The 26,094-nt window shown below is 46.8% G+C and overlaps 1 protein-coding gene across 1 annotated transcript in view; it reads right to left on the reverse strand.

Moving 5' to 3' along the window:
* Positions 1 to 1,450: 1,450 nt before the first annotated feature.
* The window catches only part of LOC311127510 (rho guanine nucleotide exchange factor 28-like), a gene marked incomplete at its 5' end in the record, with an annotated part of 55,597 nt that continues 30,953 nt past the window's right edge, over positions 1,451 to 26,094 (reverse strand). The window contains 8 exon segments of the mRNA XM_084159332.1: positions 1,451 to 2,041; positions 6,375 to 6,729; positions 12,998 to 13,303; positions 21,033 to 21,236; positions 22,928 to 22,975; positions 24,173 to 24,420; positions 24,551 to 24,736; positions 25,807 to 25,898. Coding sequence (XP_084015458.1) covers positions 1,863 to 2,041; positions 6,375 to 6,729; positions 12,998 to 13,303; positions 21,033 to 21,236; positions 22,928 to 22,975; positions 24,173 to 24,420; positions 24,551 to 24,736; positions 25,807 to 25,898 — 1,618 coding nt within the window. The 3' untranslated portion in view covers positions 1,451 to 1,862.

The following is a 26,094-nucleotide window of genomic DNA, read 5'->3' on the forward strand; positions in this document are numbered from 1 at the left end:
TGTAGAGGTCTGTAATTTTTATCATAGGTACACTTCAACTGTGAGAGACGGAATCTAAAATAAAAATCCAGAAAATCACATTGTATAATTTTTAAGTAATTAATTTGCATTTTATTGCATGACATAAGTATTTGATCACCTACCAACCAGTAAGAATTCCGGCTCTCACAGACCTGTTAGTTTTTCTTTAAGAAGCCCTCCTGTTCTCCACTCATTACCTGTATTAACTGCACCTGTTTGAACTCGTTACCTGTATAAAAGATACCTGTCCACACACACAATCAAACAGACACACAATCCACACACACAAACAAACAGACCAGAGAGCTGTGTAAGGACATCAGGGATAAAATTGTAGACCTGCACAAGGCTGGGATGGGCTACAGGACAATAGGCAAGCAGCTTGGTGAGAAGGCAACAACTGTTGCCGCAATTATTAGAAAATGGAAGAAGTTCAAGATGACGGTCAATCACCCTCGGTCTGGGGCTCCATGCAAGATCTCACCTTGTGGGGCATCAATGATCATGAGGAAGGTGAGGAATCAGCCCAGAACTACACGGCAGGACCTGGTCAATGACCTGAAGAAAGCTGGGACCACAGTCTCAAAGAAAACCATTAGTAACACGCTACGCCGTCATGGATTAAAATCCTGCAGCGCACGCAAGGTCCCCCTGCTCAAGCCAGCGCATGTTCAGGCCCGTCTGAAGTTTGCCAATGACCATCTGGATGATCCAGAGGAGGAATGGGAGAAGGTCATGTGGTCTGATGAGACAAAAATAGAGCTTTTTGGTCTAAACTCCACTCGCCGTGTTTGGAGGAAGAAGAAGAATGAGTACAACCCCAAGAACACCATCCCAACCGTGAAGCATGGAGGTGGAAACATCATTCTTTGGGGATGCTTTTCTGCAAAGGGGACAGGACGACTGCACCGTATTGAGGGGAGGATGGATGGGGACATGTATCGCGAGATCTTGGCCAATAACCTCCTTCCCTCAGTAAGAGCATTGAAGATGGGTCGTGGCTGGGTCTTCCAGCATGACAACGACCCGAAACACACAGCCAGGGCAACTAAGGAGTGGCTCCGTAAGAAGCATCTCATGGTCCTGGAGTGGCCTAGCCACTGAAAGTCCGTATTGCCCAGCGACAGCCCCAAAACCTGAAGGATCTGGAGAAGGTCTGAATGGAGGAGTGGGCCAAAATCCCTGCTGCAGTGTGTGCAAACCTGGTCAAGACCTACAGGAAACATATGATCTCTGTAATTGCAAACAAAGGTTTCTGTACCAAATTTTAAGTTCTGCTTTTCTGATGTATCAAATACTTATATCATGCAGTAAAATGCAAATTAATTACTTAAAAATCATACAATGTGATATTCTGGATTTTTGTTTTAGATTCTGTCTCTCACAGTTGAAGTGTACCTATGATAAAAATTACAGACCTCTACATGCTTTGTAAGTAGGAAAACCTGCAAAATCGGCAGTGTATCAAATACTTGTTCTCCCCACTGTATATGGACACATATAAACATGTAGCACTATAAAAGTGTCTCTCATTGACAACACTTGGCGACACATATGGAGGTTACCTGGCACAGACCTGGGGGTGCAGAGAGACAAAGCATGAGAGATTACTGTATGTGCCAGTCCTGTTACTTCTTTAAACCTGGTTGATATACAATAGGCCTAGATATTGTGATTCTGAGCCTTCGTTCTATCGCACGTCTAATGATGTCCGAGGGAAGAAAACAGTGTTTGTTGTTTGAAGTAACTTCTTTGTTGTTGTAATATCCCAAACGGACGTGGCAGTTTCACCATGAAGGATTCCAGCTTTAAGTCCTGGTTTTGACTCAGGGGGTTCAGCCTCAGAGGTACACAATGTTCTCCTCTCCCCCCTCCTCCCCATCCCCACTCTCCGTCTCCAGGGGAACCAAGGAGGACAGGTCCAGTTGGGGGTCACCATGGTGGGGTACACCCTGATATTGTCCAGCCACTGTTGCCATCGACGACCACATCTCCCTCACATAGCGGTGTGTGTTTATATCTGTATGGGTTATAAATAAATTGCGTTTTTATGAATATGCATCAATATTAAAACATTCATCATAGATATTCATAATCACAGTACACTAAACCAACAACCAGAATTAACTATCTCTCTCACAGACATGAACGATAACCATTTTAAATGAAACACCAAGAGCCAGAGATGAGAAGGGAAGGGTGGAGAGACGAAGGAGAAAGTGGGATGAGGGGGGGGGGGGGTCGTACGTCAAGCACCACAGCTGCAGGCAGTAACGTGCTGTTTCCTCCTAGTACAAGATAGTCAATGAATAATACATGCTCAATTCAGCCATCAGTAACTTATCTTTGCTCTTGGACTTTAGAGTTTAACCGACTGTTGTCATTTTGTCACTGTCATCATTATCATTAGGATAGAAGGACATATGCACGCCCAAACGGGACCATCAGGAGGAAGAAGGAGGGTGTGTGTGTGTGCATTTCTGAGTGTGCCTGTGTGCATGTATGCATGTATGTGCACACAAAAGTGTGTGTGTGTGTGTGTGTGTGTGTCTGTGTGTGTGTGTGTGTGTGTGTGTAAGGGGCTGTAAGGGTCTATGAGGGGCTGTAAGGGGCTGTGAGGGGCTGTGAGGGGCTGTAAGGGGCTGTGAGGGGCTGTGAGGGGCTGTAAGGGGCTGTGAGGGGCTGTGAGGGGCTGTAAGGGGCTGTGAGGGGCTGTGAGGGGCTATGAGGGGCTGTGAGGGGCTGTGAGGGGCTGTAAGGGGCTGTAAGGGGCTGTGAGGGGCTGTAAGGGGCTGTAAGGGCCTGTAAGGGTCTATGAGGGGCTGTGAGGGGCTGTAAGGTGCTGTGAGGGGCTGTAAGGGGCTGTGAGGGGCTGTAAGGGTCTATGAGGGGCTGTGAGGGGCTGTAAGGGGCTATGAGGGGCTGTGAGGGGCTGTGAGGGGCTGTAAGGGACTATGAGGGGCTGTAAGGGGCTGTGAGGGGCTGTAAGGGGCTGTGAGGGGCTGTGAGGGGCTGTAAGGGGCTGTGAGGGGCTGTGAGGGGCTGTAAGGGGCTATGAGGGGCTGTGAGGGGCTGTAAGGGGCTGCGAGGGGCTGTGAGGATCTGTAAGGGTCTGTGGTAATAGATGGTGTGGCTGTAAGGGTCTGTGGAAAGAGATAATGTGGCTGTAAGGGTCTGTGGTAATAGATGGTGTGGCTGTAAGTGTCTGTGGTAATAAATAATGTGGCTGTAAGGGTCTGTGGTAATAGATGGTGTGGCTGTAAGGGTCTGTAAGGGTCTGTGGTAATAGATGGTGTGGCTGTAAGGGTCTGTAGGGGTCTGTGGTAATAGATGGTGTGGCTGTAAGGGTCTGTAAGGGTCTGTGGTAATAGATGGTGTGGCTGTAAGGGTCTGTAGGGGTCTGTGGTAATAGATGGTGTGGCTGTAAGGGTCTGTGGTAATAGATGGTGTGGCTGTAAGGGTCTGTAAGGGTCTGTGGTAATAGATGGTGTGGCTGTAAGGGTCTGTGTTAATAGATGGTGTGGTTTACAAATCGCCTCATTGTGTTCCCACAGGAATGTGTCTGACTCTGTTTCATTCATTAGTGAGCACTTTGTTAGCTAACCACTGGTGTGTGTGTGTGTGTGTCACTATTAGCCATGCTCTTAGACCTTTAACTGGGCTCTGATAGATGGGTCTACACTATAAAGCCACAGGACAAAGACTCTCTCACCAGTCACTACCCTCCTCACAGGGACTTGGGTCAGACTGATCTGAAGGCACAATACATTTTCAAATCAGTGACATAACATCTAATGGGATACGTTGAATGACTTTAACACCAAGTGTAATGTCAGGAGGTTTGTCATTCATTAAAAGGCCAGGGAGTCAGGATAATCTTCGAACTAAGGTACAGTCTACAGAACTACAATGAGATTCTATTTCTATGGGTACAGTACAGTAACTCACTATACCATCACAGTGAGCACTGATCTTCATAGTTTTCATCCCTTATTCCTTTTCAGAAGCAGCTCAATATTCTGGAACAGTAGTTCTTAATTTCAAAAGGCCACAGTTATTCAACAGCTAGGCTAGATGGGAATATCTGATTGGATTGATTGGATCAAAAGTAATTTCAGGAATTTCATCCTTCCATTTCTTCCATTGTCATTGTACAGGAGAAACATTATGGAAATCCTGAGAGAGGGAACAATCCCAAAGGCCCTGTGTGAGGGGGAAGAACCGTCCTCACTTGGAGGTGAGGGTGAGAAATCAGACTTCTGATAGCTCCGAGCAGGATATGGAGGATGGAGGATTCCCATCTGAAATATGACATTTTTTGGATCAAATATGTTTTATTTTTCAAGGTGAGATATTGATTTCCTGGATAATATTCTAGTGTGGAATATGAGAGTTCTGTAACATGGGATCGTGTACAGACCCAGAATGCACTAGTAGTCTATACCACCAAATACAGTGCATTCAATAGTAATGAATTATGTATTGTGGATAGACATCCATAGAATGTAGGAAGGTGAGACATAGTGTTGGAGTTTGGAGCGAAATGAACCCCCTGAGGGAAGACTACATTTGCATCCCAAATGGAACCCTATCCCCTTTAAAGTGCACTACCAGACCCATATGGACCATGGTCAAAAGTAGTGAACTAAATAGGGAATAGGGTGCCATTTGGGACGCAGACAATCTGTGAATCCTGCTGACCTATCAGATAACATACACCTCTAACAGGACAGGAGCAGTGCATTATGGGGCCTGTCTTGGGCCACAGAGGGGTGCATTGTTGATAATATGTCAGGTAAGATCTGGCCCTTTGGTAGATGGGGGTATCCACCCATCTGTGCATTATCCACTCTGTCTTGTTAACAAGAGACTGTGATTCTACGGCGGCTCACGTGTGGTCAATAACAGGAGAAGGTAATAAGGCGATCGATGGAGAGAGATCGTGCTCCGGTCGCATAATAGTAAACAATTCAGCAGCCTGTATCACTGATAGTTACTATAGTGATACCCATTAAACAGGCTATTAAAATATAAGCATCCATTCTAGTGCATATTCAACAAGTGACCCTCATTGTAGCCTATAATATGTTTGGTTTAGATCAGTGTACATGTACATTAAACCAGTGAGGTGTAACAGTTGAAACCTGTGAGACATATAGACGCAGACAGACGTCGGCTGACACATCAGCAGTGAAATACAGATGAATATGTGCATCTCTCATCCCTCCCTCCCCTCTATCCCTCCATCCCCTGCTCCTCCGATGACAAGTCATGCTGTAATGAGTTCTGTAAAGATTTTTCAGATCAATGCTCCAATCTGTCAGCCATGGGCTCTGCGCTGTGATTCACATGCTGTTGACCCGGCCCCCAGTGCTCGATAGATAGAGAACACACCGATTATTTTTCTCACTCCTAGGCGAGAAGGGCCGGACTAGGCTGGTGGAGGTGGTGGTGGGGATGAGGGGGGTGAGGTGGGGTGTTCTTTGTCAGGAGACACTGATTAACTGGGAAAGAAGGACAAGCAAGGCCTCACATCGCTTCGAAACGGGAACAGCCTTGAGAGGAATGGGAGGTGTGTGTGTGTGTGGTGGGTACAGAGGTTGTTTACTTTCTCACAGGTAGCAGCTAGGCCTCATGCTATCATGTGATATCATAGAAAGAGAGAAGGAGAAGGAGAGAGAGAGGGAGGGGGGGGGGGGGGGGGGGGGAGAAAAAGAGCCTGTCATATTGTTGAACCCACATTTAGTTGTATGGTATTTAGTCAGGCAATGCCATATCCCATTAAATCACTCTGTGTGTTATCAATCAAATTCAGCTGAGAAAGCCGGAATTATCCTGTATTTGGAATTAGAGAATAAACACAATCTCTGTAACAGAGATGGATTCACACAACTGTTTGGAGCTGGGTCTTACCGTTGGGTGTCTGCTCAGAGCCCTGTCCCCCTGAGGGTCTGGAGCTGGGTCTTACCGTTGGGTGTCTGCTCAGAGCCCTGTCCCCCTGAGGGTCTGGAGCTGGGTCTTACCGTTGGGTGTCTGCTCAGAGCCCTGTCCCCCTGAGGGTCTGGAGCTGGGTCTTACCGTTGGGTGTCTGCTCAGAGCCCTGTCCCCCTGAGGGTCTGGAGCTGGGTCTTACCGTTGGGTGTCTGCTCAGAGCCCTGTCCCCCTGAGGGTCTGGAGCTGGGTCTTACCGTTGGGTGTCTGCTCAGAGCCCTGTCCCCCTGAGGGTCTGGAGCTGGGTCTTACCGTTGGGTGTCTGCTCAGAGCCCTGTCCCCCTGAGGGTCTGGAGCTGGGTCTTACCGTTGGGTGTCTGCTCAGAGCCCTGTCCCCCTGAGGGTCTGGAGCTGGGTCTTACCGTTGGGTGTCTGCTCAGAGTCCTGTCCCCCTGTTGGTGTGTAGAGGTACCCGGTGACACCGGTGCCCCCCGCCCAACCCTGGGGGGTGTGTGTGTCAAGGTGGAGTTGGGGGGTCTGGGAGAGGGAGAGAGGTTGGAGTGTGTGTCCGTGGCTGGAGCGGGCCAGTAGGGTGTTCAGGCTGTTGTGGGCTCGAGGGTTATCCCCATACCCCAGGGACCCCCCTCTCTGCTGCTGCTGCAGGTGGTGGTGCACGTGGCGGTTGTTGAGCACCACTGCCGTGGTGAACGCTGCCTCGTTGACAAACACTGAGCGGCCGTCGTCAAGATGGCCGCCAGGCTGACCAGGAAGTGAGTCCTATGGGAGAAGAACGCCACTTTAACAGAACACTGAGCGTGAAGGACGACCATGATGACAGCAATAACGTAAACATACAGCGAAACCATAACACTAAGATAAGAGTTAGCTATGGGCAACAGTATAACCATTACTACATATCAGGCATAGTCAAGTAGCCACAGTGGCTGTTTACAATAATGGTTTATTCACAGTTTATCCATGGCCAAAAAAACTGAATTGTCATCAAAAACCATATTTTCGGTGGGATTTCTGTTAAGTATGCCAATTCATATTATTTTCCTTTAATTTAAAAACAGTGCTGCTGCAGTGGAGCTGGGCTACCTCTACTTGGCAAGGTGCTGTAAAGCCCATCCTCCTGACAGAAAGACCTTCTCATTAAAGAGGATCTGACAGAGGACACCGGATCTGTCTCTGACCCCCTGACCCTCTGCCTGGGGCTAAATGTTACCAGGGTAACACTAAACACTACCTCCATACCGATCAGCAGGGAAATGCTAATGGGTCCAAATGGCACCCTATTCCCTTTGTAGTGCACTACATTTGACCAGGGACCATATGGAATAGGGTGCCATTTGGAACAGAGCCTAAGACTGCACTGTTTCCATACAGATCAGCCTGCAGTAACTCCTGTTTCCTGTCACGCAAGTAGGAAAGACTTTGACAAATGAATGGGGTAGGAGAACATATTACCTAGCCTGGACATAGCATACAGAAGAGAAGTACGTAGATGAGAGAGAAAGAGGAGGAGAGTAAGACAGATATGAAAACCCCCTCCCATTCCACTCTCTACGCGTTGAATCATCCCACCTGCTGAACCTCACAACACAAGCTCAACCCCACGGAGGCATAGGCCAGGGGGTAAATGGTCTACATTCATGAGGGCGTTGGTTTTAACATACACCCTCCCCATAAGGTCCTGTAGAGAGGCAGGCAGAAGGCAGGGTATAGGAACACTGTTCTATTGATACTCTCTCTCTCTCCTCTCGGTCTCTCTCTCCTCACTCTCTCTCACCCTCTATCTCCTTTTCTCTTCTCTCCTCTCCTCTCCTCTCTCTCTGTCGCTCCCTCGCTCTCTCCTCCCTCTCCTCTCTCTCTGTCGCTCCCTCGCTCTCTCTCCCCCTCTCCTCTCCTCTCCTCTCTCTCTGTCGCTCCCTCGCTCTCTCTCCCCCTCTCCTCTCCTCTCCTCTCTCTCTGTCGCTCCCTTGCTCCCTCTCTCTCTCTCTGTCGCTCCCTTGCTCCCTCTCTCTCTCTCTGTCGCTCCCTTGCTCCCTTGCTCCCTCTCTCTCTCTCTGTCGCTCCCTTGCTCCCTTGCTCCCTCTCTCTCTCTCTGTCGCTCCCTTGCTCCCTTGCTCCCTCTCTCTCTCTCTGTCGCTCCCTTGCTCCCTTGCTCCCTCTCTCTCTCTCTGTCGCTCCCTTGCTCCCTTGCTCCCTCTCTCTGTCGCTCCCTTGCTCCCTTGCTCCCTCTCTCTGTCGCTCCCTTGCTCCCTTGCTCCCTGTCTCTGTCGCTCCCTTGCTCCCTCTGTCTCTGTCGCTCCCTTGCTCTCTCTCTCTCTCTCTCTCTCTCTCTCTGTCTCTCTCTCTCTGTCTCTCTCTCTCTGTCTCTCTCTCTCTCTCTCTCTCTCTCTCTCTCTCTCTCTCTCTCTCTCTCTCTCTCTCTCTCTCTCTCTCTCTCTCTCTCTCTCTCTCTCTCTCTCTCTCTACTCGCTTTTCAAACAAAGTGTCGATATGAATAATTTAAGTACTTTGGATAGGATTGATTGGTTTGCAGCGTTCGCATGCTTTTAATTATTTTGTCGCTGGAGCTTTTATTCTCGGCGGTTTAATTATCATCAATCATGAAGTTGTTTATTAGCGAGCGGAGCTGCTGAGCGTTGAGACAGATGATGCTGAAATTGGTCTCATTACCGCAGGTCGTATATCAAGGGCTGGATGGAGCTGCTCTGTGTGACTGAGTGGGCTACCGTAGCTCTGCCTGCTGGCTATACTTTGTCCTGGGAGAGAGAGGCACTTCTCAATAATGAACTTCTAACCCAGGGAGAAACATGCTCTTGGTTCACACACACATATACACAAGCAGGTTGACGTTTGTCATGAATCTTGCCCTGAAGGCAGAACTAAGCGATTTCTGCTAGATGGGCCAGCTGCAAAGTCAAAATTGGCTATATTGTAAAAATTCATGAAAACAAATTAGCTTTTTGGTCTTAAATTAAAGTGGAACTGACAGTGTTTTAACTACTTTGCAGCTATGAAACAAACAGACAATCATAATATCAGTCAAAAATATCAAATTCCTAGTTTATGCTACAAAACCAACTTCGTAAGCGGTTCTAAAAATAGGTTATATTTGACTCAATATTCCATGATGTACACTAAGGCATTGTTGGCAGAATAGATGGATGCAGTTCAATGCATGATTAATACACTGCTCAAAAAAATAAAGGGAACACTTAAACAACACATCCTAGATCTGAATGAATGAGATAATCTTATTAAATACTTTTTTCTTTACATAGTTGAATGTGCTGACAACAAAATCACACAAAAAGTATCAATGGAAATCAAATTTATCAACCCATGGAGGTCTGGATTTGGAGTCACCCTCAAAATTAAAGTGGAAAACCACACTACAGGCTGATCCAACTTTGATGTAATGTCCTTAAAACAACTCAAAATGAGGCTCAGTAGTGTGTGTGGCCTCCACGTGCCTGTATGACCTCCCTACAACGCCTGGGCATGCTCTTGATGAGGTGGCGGATGGTCCCCTGAGGGATCTCCTCCCAGACCTGGACTAAAGCATCCGCCAACTCCTGGACAGTCTGTGGTGCAACGTGGCGTTGGTGGATGGAGCGAGACATGATGTCCCAGATGTGCTCAATTGGATTCAGGTCTGGGGAACGGGCGGGCCAGTCCATAGCATCAATGCCTTCCTCTTGCAGGAACTGCTGACACACTTCAGCCACATGAGGTCTAGCATTGTCTTGCATTAGGAGGAACCCAGGGCCAACCGCACCAGCATATGGTCTCACAAGGGGTCTGAGGATCTCATCTCGGTACCTAATGGCAGTCAAGCTACCTCTGGCGAGCACATGGAGGGCTGTGCGGCCGCCCAAAGAAATGCCACCCCACACCATGACTGACCCACCGCCAAACTGGTCATGCTGGAGGATGTTGCAGGCAGCAGAACGTTCTCCACGGCGTCTCCAGACTCTGTCACGTCTGTCACATGTGCTCAGTGTGAACCTGCTTTCATCTGTGAAGAGCACAGGGCGCCAGTGGCGAATTTGCCAATCTTGGTGTTCTCTGGCAAATGCCAAACGTCCTGCACGGTGTTGGGCTGTAAGCACAACCCCCACCTGTGGACGTCGGGCCCTCATACCACCCTCATGGAGTCTGTTTCTGACCGTTTGAGCAGACACATGCACATTTGTGGCCTGCTGGAGGTCATTTTGCAGGGCTCTGGCAGTGCTCCTCCTGCTCCTCCTTGCACAAAGGCGGAGGTAGCGGTCCTGCTGCTGGGATGTTGCCCTCCTACGGCCTCCTCCACGTCTCCTGATGTACTGGCCTGTCTCCTGGTAGCGCCTCCATGCTCTGGACACTACGCTGACAGACACAGCAAACCTTCTTCCCACAGCTCGCATTGATGTGCCATCCTGGATGAGCTGCACTACCTGAGCCACTTGTGTGGGTTGTAGACTCCGTCTCATGCTACCACTAGAGTGAAAGCACCGCCAGCATTCAAAAGTGACCAAAACATCAGCCAGGAAGCATAGGAACTGAGAAGTGGTCTGTGGTCACCACCTGCAGAACCACTTCTTTATTGGGGGTGTCTTGCTAATTGCCTATAATTTCCACCTGTTGTCTATTCCATTTGCACAACAGCATGTGAAATGTATTGTCAATCAGTGTTGCTTCCTAAGTGGACAGTTTGATTTCACAGAAGTGTGATTGACTTGGAGTTACATTGTGTTGTTTAAGTGTTCCCTTAATTTTTTTGAGCAGTGTATAATTCACCAATACATTTCTTGGTAGTCCAAAAAATATTGCTATCAGGTTGTAAATCACAGCTGGCCTGGTACATTGTTTGCTGCCTCCATTTGGGATGCACTGTTCAGTTTCAATAACTCAATATTTTGGGCAAAAACAGACAAATGTAACTAAGGCGGGGAATATCAATACAATCAAACTAGCAAGGACAATGATCACAATTCAGTCATAACGTGGCTAATAGGCTAGCGTATCTATTTATTTAGTTAGCTAGCAAGAACTTGAACAACTGTTATAATAATAATAATAATATGTGATTTAGCAGACGCTTTTATCCAAAGCGACTTACAGTCATGTGTGCATACATTTTTAGGTATGGGTGGTCCCGGGGATCGAACCCACTACCCTGGCGTTACAAGCCCAATGCTCTACCAATTGAGCTACAGAGGACCACAGATTTATTACAGAGTTATCCAGTTAGCATATCTCTTGCGTTCGCAAATTCACTCTGGCTATCTACTCTGATTTCAGAGCACTCTCGTCTGAGTGTGCCAGAGCACAGAATAACTGATGAATTTACGAATGCACAACACCCGCTGAATATGCCGGTGTCAGTAAACGTAGGCAAAAAAAGTAATAGTTAGTCACGAACGCTCTAGCTAGATAACAGCCTAACCATCTCTGCTACGGCGAGTAAAATGGTCAGAGTGAGATGTTCTCTCATTTGTGTCTGGAAGTAGCTAGCTAGCAAGCTAGCCAACTTTAGCCAGTTAGCTTGGGTGCTTGGTTGGGACATGCATACATTGGCAAACAAGCTGCAGAAGGATGAGTAGGCTACAATTCCCCATTGTTTATCAGTGCAATTTTGACGGCCAACTAGCTGAAAAAGCTTGAGAGGGTTTATCTAATGTTCCTTCGTTAGATTTTAGCTCATCTTGCTCTGGCTAGCATTAGTTGTTGATCTTGTTGTTGTTGATGTGCATAACTGAGGGAGAGAGAGCCTACCTTTTCATGGTTGTTTGATCAATAGGACTGTAAAGTTCCCAAATATAAGAGGACTCCCGTGGTGTTTACATTTTTGCAGAAATCCATTCCGGTGTATTTTGTGGCTTTTGGCAAATGCGTTCTAATGATCTAAAGTCGCGCTGTTGCAACTGCCTGTAAACACACAGTCCAGTTCAAAGTGAATGATGGCAGGCCCGTGTGGCAAATGTGACTCATTTCAGGAAACTAGGCGTTTGTCACGGGTCACTGCTTCACAGGAGCGTCATTTGAACGTAAACCTTTTTTTTTAATCTAAATGTTTTTGGGCAGAAATGCAGAAATGCCTTCTGGAACATGTGAACTTTCATGTTCCTTAATAACAAACTTGTATGCCATCTGTAAATACGAAGAAAATTGTTAAATTACAAGCCTAGTTGGTTTAGCCATGGAAAAAGACAGTAACCTTCCTGCTAGCCATGATTGGCTGATATAATGAGTGGCCTGGACATGCCGAGAGATGAATATGGATTGGTCTGCCATGTAGCACGCTTCTGTCTATAATATGAGCTGGTCAGAATGTGTAGGTAATCCTTTCTAACGCAGCTTTTTTATATATATCACGTAGTAGAACTGCATAAGTGTTGTGAAAATGACCATATCTAAGTGCTCGCTTGTCAGAATAGTTTTTTTAAAGTGTCATATTCTTCCTGGGGGTGTATATGAACAGATTCTAATAATATTTTATGTTGCTAAAATGCTGTCAGTTCCACTTTAAGGTTAGGGTTAGGCATTATGGTTAACAGTGTGGTTAAGGTTAGGGCTAAGGTTAGGGTTAGGTTTAAAACGCAGTAGGCTGCTGAGGGGAGAATGGCACATAATAGTGGCCGGAACGGCGCAAATGGAATAGTATTACAAACCTGGAAACCATGTGTTTGATGTATTTGATACCCTTACACTGATTCCGCTCCAGTCATTACCACGAGCCCGTTCTCCCCAATTAAGGTGCCACCAACCTCCTGTAGTTTATAATCAGATTTTATAACTTTGTGGCTGTGCCAGCTAGTGAACACTCTGCAGAGCTGCCTGCAGGACAAGATTCATGACAATAAATGCCAAACTGCTATACACACCCTTACAATATACTTACTCTCAGCATCTCCCATTCACACTCATGCAGTGAATAGTAGCTACAGGCTAGGAGGCCTTCTGTGAGATGCCTTCTGTGAGATGCCCCCCCTCCCCCACACACACACACACACACAAACACACACATCCACTCACCCCCCTTCACACACACCTGATGACAGCGGTCCAGCGGTATGACCATGACAGGCAGGCTCCTCTGTCGGCTGTGTCTCCAGCTCTGCAGCAGGTTCTGCTGGGTCTCCAGCCTCTCCCTCTCCTTCTCCACACTCCTCTGGCTCTCTCTCAGCCTCTCCAGGCTCTGCTGGTACTCCCCCAGCTGCTCCTCCAGCTCCTCCCGCTCCTGCTTCAGCCTCTCAGCCTCCAGGTGGCACTGTCTCTCCCTCTCCTCCAGCCTGCTCTCCAGCTCCCCCTGTTGGCTGTGGCGCGCCTGGCACTCCCTCTCCCACCGCTGTCTCTCCTGGAGGTAGGGAAAGGTTAAACAGAATCCATTAGTAATGGTTCTTAGGGCGCAATAAATTGTTTAATTTACAAATAAATATTGGCAAAGTATAATAAGAGGTGGGTGTGCATAGTAGATACACTACCGTTCAAAAGTTTGGGGTCACTTAGAAATGTCCTTGTTTTCCATGAAAACATACATTAAATGAGTTTGAATAGGAAATATAGCAAAATGCATAGGAAATGTAGTCATTGACAAGGTTAGAAATAATGATTTTTAATAGAAATAATAATTGTGTCCTTCAAACTTTGCTTTCGTCAAAGATTCCTCCATTTGCAGCAATTACAGCCTTGCAGACCTTTGGCATTCTAGTTGTCAATTTGTTGAGGTTATCTGAAGAGATTTCACCCCATGCTTCCTGAAGCACCTCCCACTAGTTGGATTGGCTTGATGGGCACTTCTTACGTACCATACGGTCAAGCTGCTCCCACAACTGCTCAATAGGGTTGAGATCCGGTGACTGTGCTGGCCACTCCATTATAGACAGAATACCAGCTGACTGCTTCTTCCCTAAATAGTTATTGCATAGTTTGGAGCTGTGCTTTGGGTCATTGTCCTGTTGTAGGAGGAAATTGGCTCCAATCAAGCGCCGTCCACAGGGTATGGCATGGCGTTGCAAAATGGAGTGATAGCCTTCCTTCTTCAAGATCCCTTTTACCCTGTACAAATATCCCACTTTACCACCACCAAAGCACCCCCAGACCATCACATTGCCTCCACCATACTTGACAGATGGCATCAAGCACTCCTCCAGCATCTTTTCATTTGGTCTGCGTCTCACAAATGTTCTTCTTTGTGATCCGAACACCTCAAACTTCGATTCGTCTGTCCATAACACTTTTTTCCAATCTTCCTCTGTCCAGTGTCTGTGTTCTTTTGCCCATCTTAATCTTTGGTTTTATTGGCCAGTCTGAGATATGGCTTTTTCGTTGCAACTCTTCCTAGAAGGTCAGCATCCTGGAGTCGCCTCTTCACTGTTGACGTTGAGATTGGTGTTTTGCGGGTACTATTTAATGAAGCTGCCAGTTGAGGACATGTGAGGCGTCTGTTTCTCAAACTAGACACTCTAATGTATTTGTCCTCTTGCTCAGTTGTGCACCGGGGCCTCCCACTCCTCTTTCTATTCTGGTTAGAGCCAGTTTGCGCTGTTCTGTGAAGGGAGAAGTACACAACGTTGTACGAGATCTTCATTTCTCAGAACAAGAATAGACTGACGAGTTTCAGAAGAAAGTTATTTGTTTCTGTCCATTTTGAGCCTGTAATCGAACCCACAATTACTGATGCTCCAGATACTCAACTAGTCTCAAGAAGGTCAGTTTTATTGCTTCTTTACAGTTTTTTCCAACTGCTTACACACAAAATCTTTTCATGTCACACGATTTTTGAAACCTCTCACTCAAAGTGCAAAACTACACACCAAATCTCCAAAACCAAAAGCTATTTCTCAGCCTTTGACTCAGTTGTCAATTGCATAAAAACTTTTTTCAAAACACTACACACAATTCTCTACCTAAAACACAAAAATCTAACAGGAAGTGACTTGCTTTCCTTTTCCAAACACAACCAATCAAAATGCTACACTTATTCACCAGGTCACACACACACTCCTCACATGTGCAAACACTAATTGCTTAACTGATCACTAACCAATCACTGCTTTACTGTAGTATAGGCCTATAAATAGGTCAAAGGTCAGATTACCTGTTTTGAACAATGGATGCCAACAATTGACAGAGAGCAAGAGGAGTAGGAGGGAGAGGCAGGGGACAACAACGAGGACAAAGACGAAGAGTTGGAAGAGGAAGACGAAGACGAGGACGAGGGCAAAGAAGAGAAGGAAGGAGAGCCATCTCTGATGAGATTAGGGCAACACTTGTTGATCATGTGATCAACCACGGTTTGACCATGAGAGAGGCTGGACTGAGAGTCCAGCCCAACTTGAGACGATTTACAGTGGCGTCCATAATTCGAACCTTCAGAAATGAGAACAGGTATGCAACTATCTAATGACTATTTTAGCATTACAGTAATGTACAGTAAAATATGTATGACTGCATAGTATTGCATAAACATTTGTAACTCTAAGCCATCCATTTACTGCACTGCATTGAATGAATGAGGTTGGTTATCATGCTGTACTACCTTTTTTTGTACATTGTTTACAGTTCCTATGCTGAACACATACTGTGTTTGAATTCTGTACAGAGTGGAAAGGCAAAGACATCATGGAGGACGAGGACTCTTGTTTACAGATGTACAAAAGACTGCAATTATAAATATGGTTTTGGCCAACAATGCAATTAGGATTCGAGAGATAAGAGAGCATATCTTGAATAATGACACCATATTTAACAACATCAATGCTGTAAGCCTGTCGACCATACAATGCATCCTCCAACGGCACCAAGTGACGATGAAACAACTTTACAAGGTGCCATTTGAGAGAAACTCTGACAGAGTCAAGAATCTGCGACATGACTTTGTAGAGGTATGTTTGCAACACTACTTCCAGTACTTCAGACATACCATATTTACTCATCTGTATATCCTTTTGTCTGTTACAGAGAGTATTGGAGATGGATGCCCATGTAATTTGCCATTAATTTTTTTATGTGGATGAGGTTGGCTTCAACCTCACCAAACCAGGCGCCGCGGAAGAAATGTAATATGACAGAGGGCAATTACCAATGTCCCTGGACAGCGTGGGGGTAATATAACTATGTGTGCTGCCATCACTCAAAACGGGGTCCTCCATCACAATGTCACACTGTGTCCGTACAACACCGGCCATATGCTCACTTTTCTGGATGCAATTTACACAATGCTTGTCCCTGATCCAGATCAGGAGCCTGCTATATTTGTGGTTATATGGGACAATGTTAGTTTTCACCGGGCTGTTCTGGTCCAAAACTGGTTTGCCACCCATCCACAATTTGTAGTTTTGTACCTACCCCCATATTCACCTTTTCTAAATCCCATAGAGGAATTATTCTCAGCCTGGCGCTGGAAAGTGTATGATCGCCAACCCTATGCCTGCATGCCGCTTCTCCAGGCAATGGAGGACGCATGTGGGGACATAGAGATTGCCTCTGTCCAAGGTTGGATACGCCATGCTAGGAGATACTTCCCTCGATGTTTGGCAAGAGAAAACGTATCTTGTGATGTGGACGAAGTGGCCAGACCCAGCCCGGAGAAGAGATGAAGCATCGCTTAGCACTGGTGACTGCCCCCCCCCCTACCAATTCCTGGACTGCCCCCTCGGGACCCCACACACATAATTGTGTTCTTTACTGTATTCTAAAGAATATACTTTTGGTTTACATTTGTTTATGGTTTTGTTGTATGCTACTGTATACAACAGTAATGTTTGGCCTAATAAATATTTTCTGTTTCTACATTGCATTGGTGTTTACAGTGTACTTGTTACCCCTCTCAGCAGATTACTTTCACTATAGAACATTGTATTGAAATGTAGATATAAGCCTATGAAAGACCAAAGAGCTTTAGATTTAGAACAACAGTGTTTACATGGTATATCCAAAAATGTACTATTATGAAAGAAGTGTTTGCCATTTGATGCAAATGCTTCATTCTGACATGTTTATGGCATTTTGAATGCAGTGTTACATTTTGAAGGAGATGTGAGGAATTTTGCATTTTGTGTGTGCAGTTTTGGGAATTGTGTGTAGAGTTTTGAAAAAATGAGACATAGTTTTGAAAACGTGTGTAAGCAGTTGGAAAAAACTAATCAGCACAACAGTTTTCAGCTGTGCTAACATAATTGCAAAAGGGTTTTCTAATGATCAATTAGCCTTTTAAAATGATAAACTTGGATTAGCAAACACAATATGCCATTGGAACACAGGACTGATGGTTGCTGATAATGGGCCTCTATACGCCTATGAAGGAAAAACGTATTTGATCCCCTGCTGATTTTGTACGTTTGCCCACTGACAAAGAAATGATCAGTCTATAATTTTAATGGTAGGTTTATTTGAACAGTTTATTTTAGTTTATTTTGACAGAATAACGACAAAAAAATCCAGAAAAACGCATTTCAGAAATGTTATAAATTGATTTGCATTTTAATGAGGAAAATAAGTTGTCACGCCCTGGCTCTGGGGACACTTATATGTTGAGCCAGGATGTTAGTTTCTATGTTTAATGTTCTATGTTCATGGTCTAGTTCGTTGTATTTCTATGTTGGCCAGGGTGGTTCCCAATCAGAGGCAGCTGATTCTCGTTGTCTCTGATTGGGAACCATACTTAGGCAGCCTGTTTGGCACTTGTCTTTTGTGGGATCTTGTTCCGTGTAGGTTTGTGTTTATGACCGAGGACTTCACGTTTCGTTTTGTTGTAGTGTGCAAAGTACGCAATAAAAGATGTACGCATTTCACGCTGCGCCTTGGTCCACTCATTACGACGATCGTGACAGAAGATCCCACCAATACAGGACCAAGCAGCGTGTCCAGGAGCAAACGCCCCTCGGTTGGGGGAGGATCACCGAGGAGGAGGCCGTCCGCTACCGGAGGGCGATGAGGGAGGATGCCCAGGAAGGAGAGGAGAAGCGGCGCCAACCGGGCCGTCGTCGGACAGGCGAGAGGCAACCCCAAGACATTTTTTTGGGGGGGCACACGGCATGGACGACGGGGCTGCTGGAGGCAGCTACAGGGCGAGTTTGTGGACTAGGAGAGGAGGCCACCAGGTTACGGGGGCCATTGGTCAGGAGGGAGAAGGAGAGTGTGGAGGCACGGCGAGAGGAACTGAGTAGGCAGCAGAGGGAGCGGAGGTTTATGAGGAAACCCAGTCCCGCTCCTCGCACCAAGCAAGTGGTGTGTGTCACCAGTCCGGTCCGGCCCATTCCTGATTCCCGCACAAGGCCAGTGGTGTGTGTTCCCAGTACGGTCAGGCCCGTTCCTGCTCCCCGCACTAAGTTAGTGGTGCGTGTTCCCAGTACGGCCCGACCCGTTCCTGCTCCCCGCACTAAGTTAGTGGTGCGTGTTCCCAGTCCGGCCCGACCCGTTCCCGCTCCCCGCACTAAGTTAGTGGTGCGTGTTCCCAGTACGGCCCGACCCGTTCCCACTCCCCGCACTAAGTTAGTGGTGCGTGTTCCCAGTCCGGCCCGACCCGTTCCCACTCCCCGCACTAAGTTAGTGGTGCGTGTTCCCAGTCCGGCCCGACCCGTTCCCGCTCCCCGGCCGGTTCCTGCTCCCCGCACCAAGCCTGTGGTGCGCGTCGCCAGCCCGGCCCGGCCTGTTCCTGCTCCCCACACCAAGTCATTGGTGCGCGTCGTCAGTGTTCCCAGTCCGGCCCGACCCGTTCCCGCTCCCCGGCCGGTTCCTGCTCCCCGCACCAAGCCTGTGGTGCGCGTCGCCAGCCCGGCCCGGCCTGTTCCTGCTCCCCACACCAAGTCATTGGTGCGCGTCGTCAGTCCGGCACAGCCCGTGCCTCTTCCACCGGTGCCTGGTCAGGTACCGGTCAGCTGCTCCACACCGGAGCCTAAGCAATCCGCTCCACCGATGTCCAGTCCAGCTCCAGCCAGCGGGGCCAGACCAGACCAGGGGCGCTACGGGGGGGTAGCTAGAGAGTGGTGGTCACGCCCGGAGCCGGATCCGCCTCCGAGGCGGAATGCCCACCCAGCCCCTCCCCTGTTGGGTTTAGTTGGCGCGGTCGCAGTCCGTGCCTTTGGGGGGGGGGGTACTGTCACGCCCTGGCTCTGGGGACTCTTATATGTTGAGCCAGGGTGTTAGTTTCTATGTTTAATGTTCTATGTTCATGGTCTAGTTCGTTGTATTTCTATGTTGGCCAGGGTGGTTCCCAATCAGAGGCAGCTGATTCTCGTTGTCTCTGATTGGGAACCATACTTAGGCAGCCTGTTTGGCACTTGTCTTTTGTGGGATCTTGTTCCGGAGAGGTTTGTGTTTTGTTACCTTAGGACTTCACGTATCGTTTTGTTGTTTTATTGTATTGTAATAGTACTCATTAAAAGATGTACGCATATCACGCTGCGCCTTGGTCCGTTGCTTACGACGATCGTGACATAAGTATTAGACCCCCTCTCAATCAGAAAGATTTCTGGCTCCCAGGTGTCTTTTATACAGGTAACGAGCTGAGATTAGGAGCACACTCTTAAAGGGAGTGCTCCTAATCTCAGCTTGTTACCTGTATAAAAGACACCTGTCCACAGAAGCAATCAATCAATCAGATTCCAAACTCTCCACCATGGCCAAGACCAAAGAGCTCTCCAAGGATGTCAGGGACAAGATTGTAGACCTACACAAGGCTGGAATGGGCTACAAAACCATCGCCAAGTAGCTTGGTGAGAAGTTGACAACAGTTGGTGCGATTATTCGCAAATGGAAGAAACACAAAATAACTGTCAATCTCCCTCGGCCTGGGGCTCCATACAAGATATCACCTCGTGGAGTTGCAATGATCATGAGAACGGTGAGGAATCAGCCCAGAAATACACGGGAGGATCTTGTCAATGATCTCAAGGCAGCTGGGACCATAGTCACCAAGAAAACAATTGGTAACACACTACGCCGTGAAGGACTGAAATCCTGCAGCGCCCGCAAGGTCCCCCCTGCTCAAGAAAGCACATATACATGCCCGTCTGAAGTTTGCCAATGAACATCCTAATGATTCAGAGGAGACCTGGGTGAAAGTGTTGTGGTCAGATGAGACCAAAATGGAGCTCTTTGGCATCAACTCAACTCGCTGTGTTTGGAGGAGGAGGAATGCTGCCTATGACCCCAAGAACACCATCCCCACCGTCAAACATGGAGGTGGAAACATTATGCTTTGGGGGTGTTTTTCTGCTAAGGGGACAGGACAACTTCACCGCATCAAAGGGACGATGGACCTGGGCCATGTACCGTCAAATCTTGGGTGAGAACCTCCTTCCCTCAGCCAGGGCATTGAAAATGGGTTGTGGATGGGTATTCCAGCATGACAATGACCCAAAACACATGGCCAAGGCAACAAAGGAGTGGCTCAATAAGAAGCACATTAAGGTCTTGGAGTGGCATAGCCAGTCTCCAGACCTTAATCCCATAGAAAATCTGTGGAGGGAGCTGAAGGTTCGAGTTGCCAAACGTCAGCCTCGAAACCTTAATGACTTGGAGAAGATCTGCAAAGAGGAGTGGGACAAAATCCCTCCTGAGATGTGTGCAAACCTGGTGGCCAACTACAAGAAACGTCTGACCTCTGTGATTGCCAACAAGGGTTTTGCCACCAAGTACTAAGTCATGTTTTGCAGAGGGGTCAAATACTTATTTCCCTCATTAAAATGAAAATCAATTTCTAACATTTTTTACATGTGTTTTTCTGGATTTTTTTGTTGTTATTCTGTCTCTCACTGTTCAAGTAAACCTACCATTAAAATTATAGACTGATCATTTCTTTGTCAGTGGGCAAACGTACAAAATCAGCAGGGGATCAAATACTTTTTTCCCTCACTGTAGATATTCCATTAAAAATCAGCCGTTTCCAGCTACAATAGCCATTTACAACATTAACAATGTCTACACTGTATTTCTGATCAATTTGGTGTTATTTTAATGGACAATTTTTTAAAACTTATTTACAGTGAGAAGAAAAACACTACACATAAAATATCACTTAAATTTGCCTTTTTCAATAATGTTACCTTATTTTGGAATTGATTAATCTAACTCATCCCTACCTGGTGCAGCCTGCCCTGCAGCCGTACCGCTGCCGCCACCTCCTCACGGCGCTTCTCCAGGTTACGCTGCTTCTCCTGCTCCTGCAGAGCGTTGCCACGGAGACATGGGGTGTGTGGTCTCGGAGAGCGGGGGGAGGGGCGGTCACTCTCATGGAGGAGGAGCTTCTGAACCTCGTAGAAACTGTCTTGGATGGTTACCGCCGCCTGCAGAGGGGAAACAAATATGTGACGATAACGTGACTGACTGACTAGCTGACTGACTGTCTAACTCATTGACTAGCTGGCTGGCTGACTAGCTGACTACCTGGCTGGCTGGCTGGCTGGCTGGCTGACTGGCTGGCTAATTGGCTGACTGGCTCATTGACTGACTGGCTGACTGACTCATTGACTGACTGACTGACTGTCTAACTCATTGACTAGCTGGCTGGCTGGCTAGCTGACTACCTGGCTGGCTGGCTGGCTGACTGACTGGTTGGCCAGCTGGATGGCTGACTGACTGACTGGTTGGACGGCTGGATGGCTGACTGACTAGCTGGCTGGCTGGCTGACTGGTTATCCGGCTGGATGGCTGACTGATTGACTGGTTGGCCAGCTGGATGGCTGACTGATTGACTAGCTGGCTGGATGGCTGACTGACTGACTGACTCATTGACTGACTGACTGACTGACTGACTAACTCATTGACTAGTTGGCTGGCTGTCTGACTAGCTGACTACTTGGCTGGCTGGCTGATAGACTGACTGGTTGGCCGGCTGGATGGCTGACTGACTGGTTGGTCAGCTGAATGGCTGACTGACTGACTAGCTGGCTGACTAGCTGACTAGCTGGCTGGCTGACTAGTTGGCCGGCTGGATGGCTGACTTATTGACTGGTTGGCCGGCTGGATGGCTGACTGACTGACTGACTAGCTGGCTGGATGGCTGACTGACTGACTGACTGACTGACTGACTGACTGATTGATTCATTGACTGACTGACTGACTGATTGATTAATTGACTGGCTGACTAGCTGGCCAACTGGCTGGCTGCCTGGCTGCTGACTCACTCACTAGGATCAACGCGGCCATGCAAATGGGTCCACACTGGGCCAACCATCGATGACCATGAGTGGCTCCAAGCCAAGGTGAATGGGGGCAATAGAAGCAGGTGATTTGAATACCAAAAATGGGTCAGTCGACATTGTGACAGTCAACGGCAAACCAAGTACTTACTGGTACTTTAAGGCTGAGCTACATATTGTTCGGCCAAGCAGGCCTAGAACACACATATAGACTGCATACAAACACATTCCAACATACAAGCAATGTTACTATGTACAGTAGGCTACACACACACCGCAAACACGCACACGCTTCACATTACTAACACAAACACATACTGTACACACACCAAACAGAATAGACTCTATCTACATCAACACATCAAATGTTCGCTGTGCAGAGCAGGAAAAAGCCTCTCTCTCCTCTGGTCTCTCTCCCACTAAGAATAGGATAATTGGGTTCCTCTCTCCAGCAGCTTACTGCCTGGCTGTCTAGCGTTTCAAGCTTCAGACAATCCAGCTGATTGTTGGATCTCTGTTTACAGAAATTGTGGTGCAGCCAGGCAAACACACACACACACACACACACACACACACACACACACACACACACACACACACACACACACACTAAGCCTTCATCTTGAGCAACCTGAATGTGGCACTAAAACAGGATGTATTTGTTCCTGCTGAGAACACACTGGGTCTGTGTGTCCAATGGAATAAGTGACTAAGATGAGATACACAGGGTGTGTGTGTGTCTGTCTTTGTGTGTGTGTGTGTGTGTGTGTGTGTGTGTGTGTGTGTGTGTGTGTGTGTGTGTGTGTGTGATTCACCTCTCATAGGGATGAGCTCACCTGTAGACTATAGAGTAACTGGGTCAAGCTTTGGACACTGTGAGCCACCTGTTGTTGAGGAAGACAACCACAGTTAACACACATGATAAACAGCAGCTAATAGTCAGGATCTATGAGGATCTTCTCATGACTTCATCCCTCCACAAATAACATTCCCTCTATAATAACCCTAGATAAAAAACGGTATACAAATAAATGTAATGGTTCTAGTACTTCAGTGTTAGTGAGTGAGGATGGGTTTCACTCTCCTACAGATGTAGGATCTTAATTTGAGCCAGCTTGCTAGAGCAGGAAATAATCCTGCAGCTACAGGAAATGTCAATTATTAAGTGGATTATAATTAATGGAAATTTTGTAGGGGTTGAAACATTTTCCATAAGTGAAAATAAAGTATGAATTTTAAAAGTGGAATACACTACCTCAAATACACAACAAATTCTCCTGCAACAGGGTGATGAAATTACGATCCTACATCGGTAATATGTTTCACTCTCCTAGATGGCCGAACCTGCATAAGCCGCTACTGGCTTCCTCCAGCACTACACTCCAGTCACGGTTCCATGTAATGGTGAGACTGAAGTTTCTTCTCCTCTCATCACAAGGCACATTTTCTAAGTAGAGTCCATTTGTCTGAGGAGTCTATGTGGTAGTGTACATATAATGCCACCTTGTGGTCTGAAAGTGTATGTGCACCCACTATGTACACTACATTACCCCACAGCTTCCAGTCAATACTTATTTTTCTTATCACAGTCATTTAACTCACAGCCAGGGCACACATCAACATGCTAACGATAGTACAAATGTGTCCGAGGAAATTGGGATATTATTCTCTACATCTATTTTTAATGAGACGGTACCATTGAGAGCTAAATGGACTTTCTCCTGTATTATTAAGATATTAATAATTTATCACATTAAGGCTGAAATGTAATTCTAATAGATGGTATTAAATTATTCAAACAACTGTTGGGATTGTTGAGCCACCACGAGAAGAGAAGGAGGAAGGTGAGAAGTCAAGGCCAATATGAAAACAGAACATAGTACACACTTTAGCAGCTCAAGACTACAACAAGCCTATGGCTACAACTGCAAAGCCCATTGGTATTTGAACCTCTTGTTGTGATGGCTACAGTGTTGGACTGACAGTCACAGAGACCTGGCTTAAAGCCCTGTCGGGTTACCCCTGAATTCGCTACAATATCTATGGTATATAGTTAAGACAACCCTGCATAGGAGACCTACCTTAAGGTTGATATTATTAGTGTCCCCAGTGTGGAGTTGAGTCAGGGACTGCAGTACGAGGACCTGGGAGGCTGACTCCCCATCCCTGGTATCAGGGTCCCCAAGAGAGGCCTCCCCATCTGAGGGGGTGTCCAGGGGGGTATGAGGGCTGGCTGGGGACACAGGGTGGGATAGGGGGTCCCTGGGAGGGCTGCAGGGGCTGGAGGGGGAACAGGTCCACGAAGACAGAGTGGTCCTCAGGTTCGCAGCTGGAGAGAGAGAGGGGGGGGGGGGGGGATACCCACAGACAGACAGACAGAGTAAGACATTGGACACTCTACAACAGGAAATGGACAACACGATGGTCAGTGAGGCTTATAGTGAGGTGTATCGTCTCACCCTCTCTGAGCGCGGCAGTAAGCAGTACTGCAGCCTGGGGCACCTCCTCTGGGTGTGGCTGGACCAGTAGGCGTGTCTCAGGGTGTGGTTCCTGGGCCCTGCCCCTCAGGGCAGACAGCTCAGCATAGATCTGTAGCTTCTCCTCCAGACTGGCGCATATCTGATCATCCTGACTGGACAGGGTCTCTGGTAGATACACACATTAATACACTATCATTAATAAACTATCATTAATAAACAGACTAGAACATATCTGATAATCCTGACTGGACAGGGTCTCTGGTAGATACACACATTAATACAATATCATTAATAAACTATCATTAATAAACAGACTAGAACATATCTGATAATCCTGACTGGACAGGGTCTCTGGTAGATACACACATTAATGGTTTACCCTGGAGATCCCTTCAATCTCCACCGAGTTAGGTTAATCTGATTATAGTTTTTTTTAGCCTCTCATGTGGAATGATCTCCAAAACAAAAATTGGTGGAGTTGGTGCCTCTAGGGCAGTTCAGGCGGATGTTAGAGGGCCTTTTTTGTGTTTGTTTCATATGATTGTGTTTTACTTTTCATGTTTTGTGTTTGCTTTTCATGTGTTCTGTAATTGATATGTATATAGATATGTATAGTGTAATTGCTGTTTATTGATGTGTTCAATCTGCAAAAGAGACCATGGTCTCAGTATGACTCCCTGCTTAAATAAAGGTTAAATAAAATTAATAAACTATCATGAATAAACTATTATTAATGAACTATCATTAATATATCTGTAGCTTCTCCTCCAGACTGGATCAGATCTGATGGTCCTGACTGTACAGGTTCTCTGACACAACAACAAAACAGAAATACATCACAGTAGTAACACACAATAAACATTTTATAGCCAGTAATACACAATCAACACAATATCTCAGGCTCTGACAGAATAACACCACATACATTCAATAAATCACAATCAACACACAATATCTCAGGCTCTGACAGAATAACACCACATACATTCAAAAAATCACAATCAACACACAATATCTCAGGCTCTGAAAAAATAACACCACACACATTCAATAAATCACAATCAACACTCAGAAGGGTACCACAAAATCGCATCACATACATTCAATAAATCATAATCAACACTCAGAAATCACAGTAGAAAATCGCAGTAGCAGCGGTAATGCCAGTCACCAACAGATACAGAACTAAAGGGAAAATGACAGACAAGCTATATGTAGGTAATGGATATAAATACCCTGTAGTTTGTGTATCTTCTGGACTCTGGCCTCAGCTGCTCTTCTCTCCTCCTCTGACTCGTTAGTGTTCTCCTCCTCTTCCTCTGGACAGCTGGACAGACAGACAGTGTTAGGCACACACACACGCACGCACGCACGCACGCACGCACGCACACACACACACACACACACACACACACACACACACACACACACACACACACACACACACACACACACACACACACACACACACACACACACACACACACACACACACACACACACACACACACACAGAGCGAAAG

Source organism: Coregonus lavaretus, assembly GCF_964263955.1.
Source record: "Coregonus lavaretus genome assembly, chromosome: 4".
NCBI lineage: Eukaryota > Metazoa > Chordata > Actinopteri > Salmoniformes > Salmonidae > Coregonus > Coregonus lavaretus.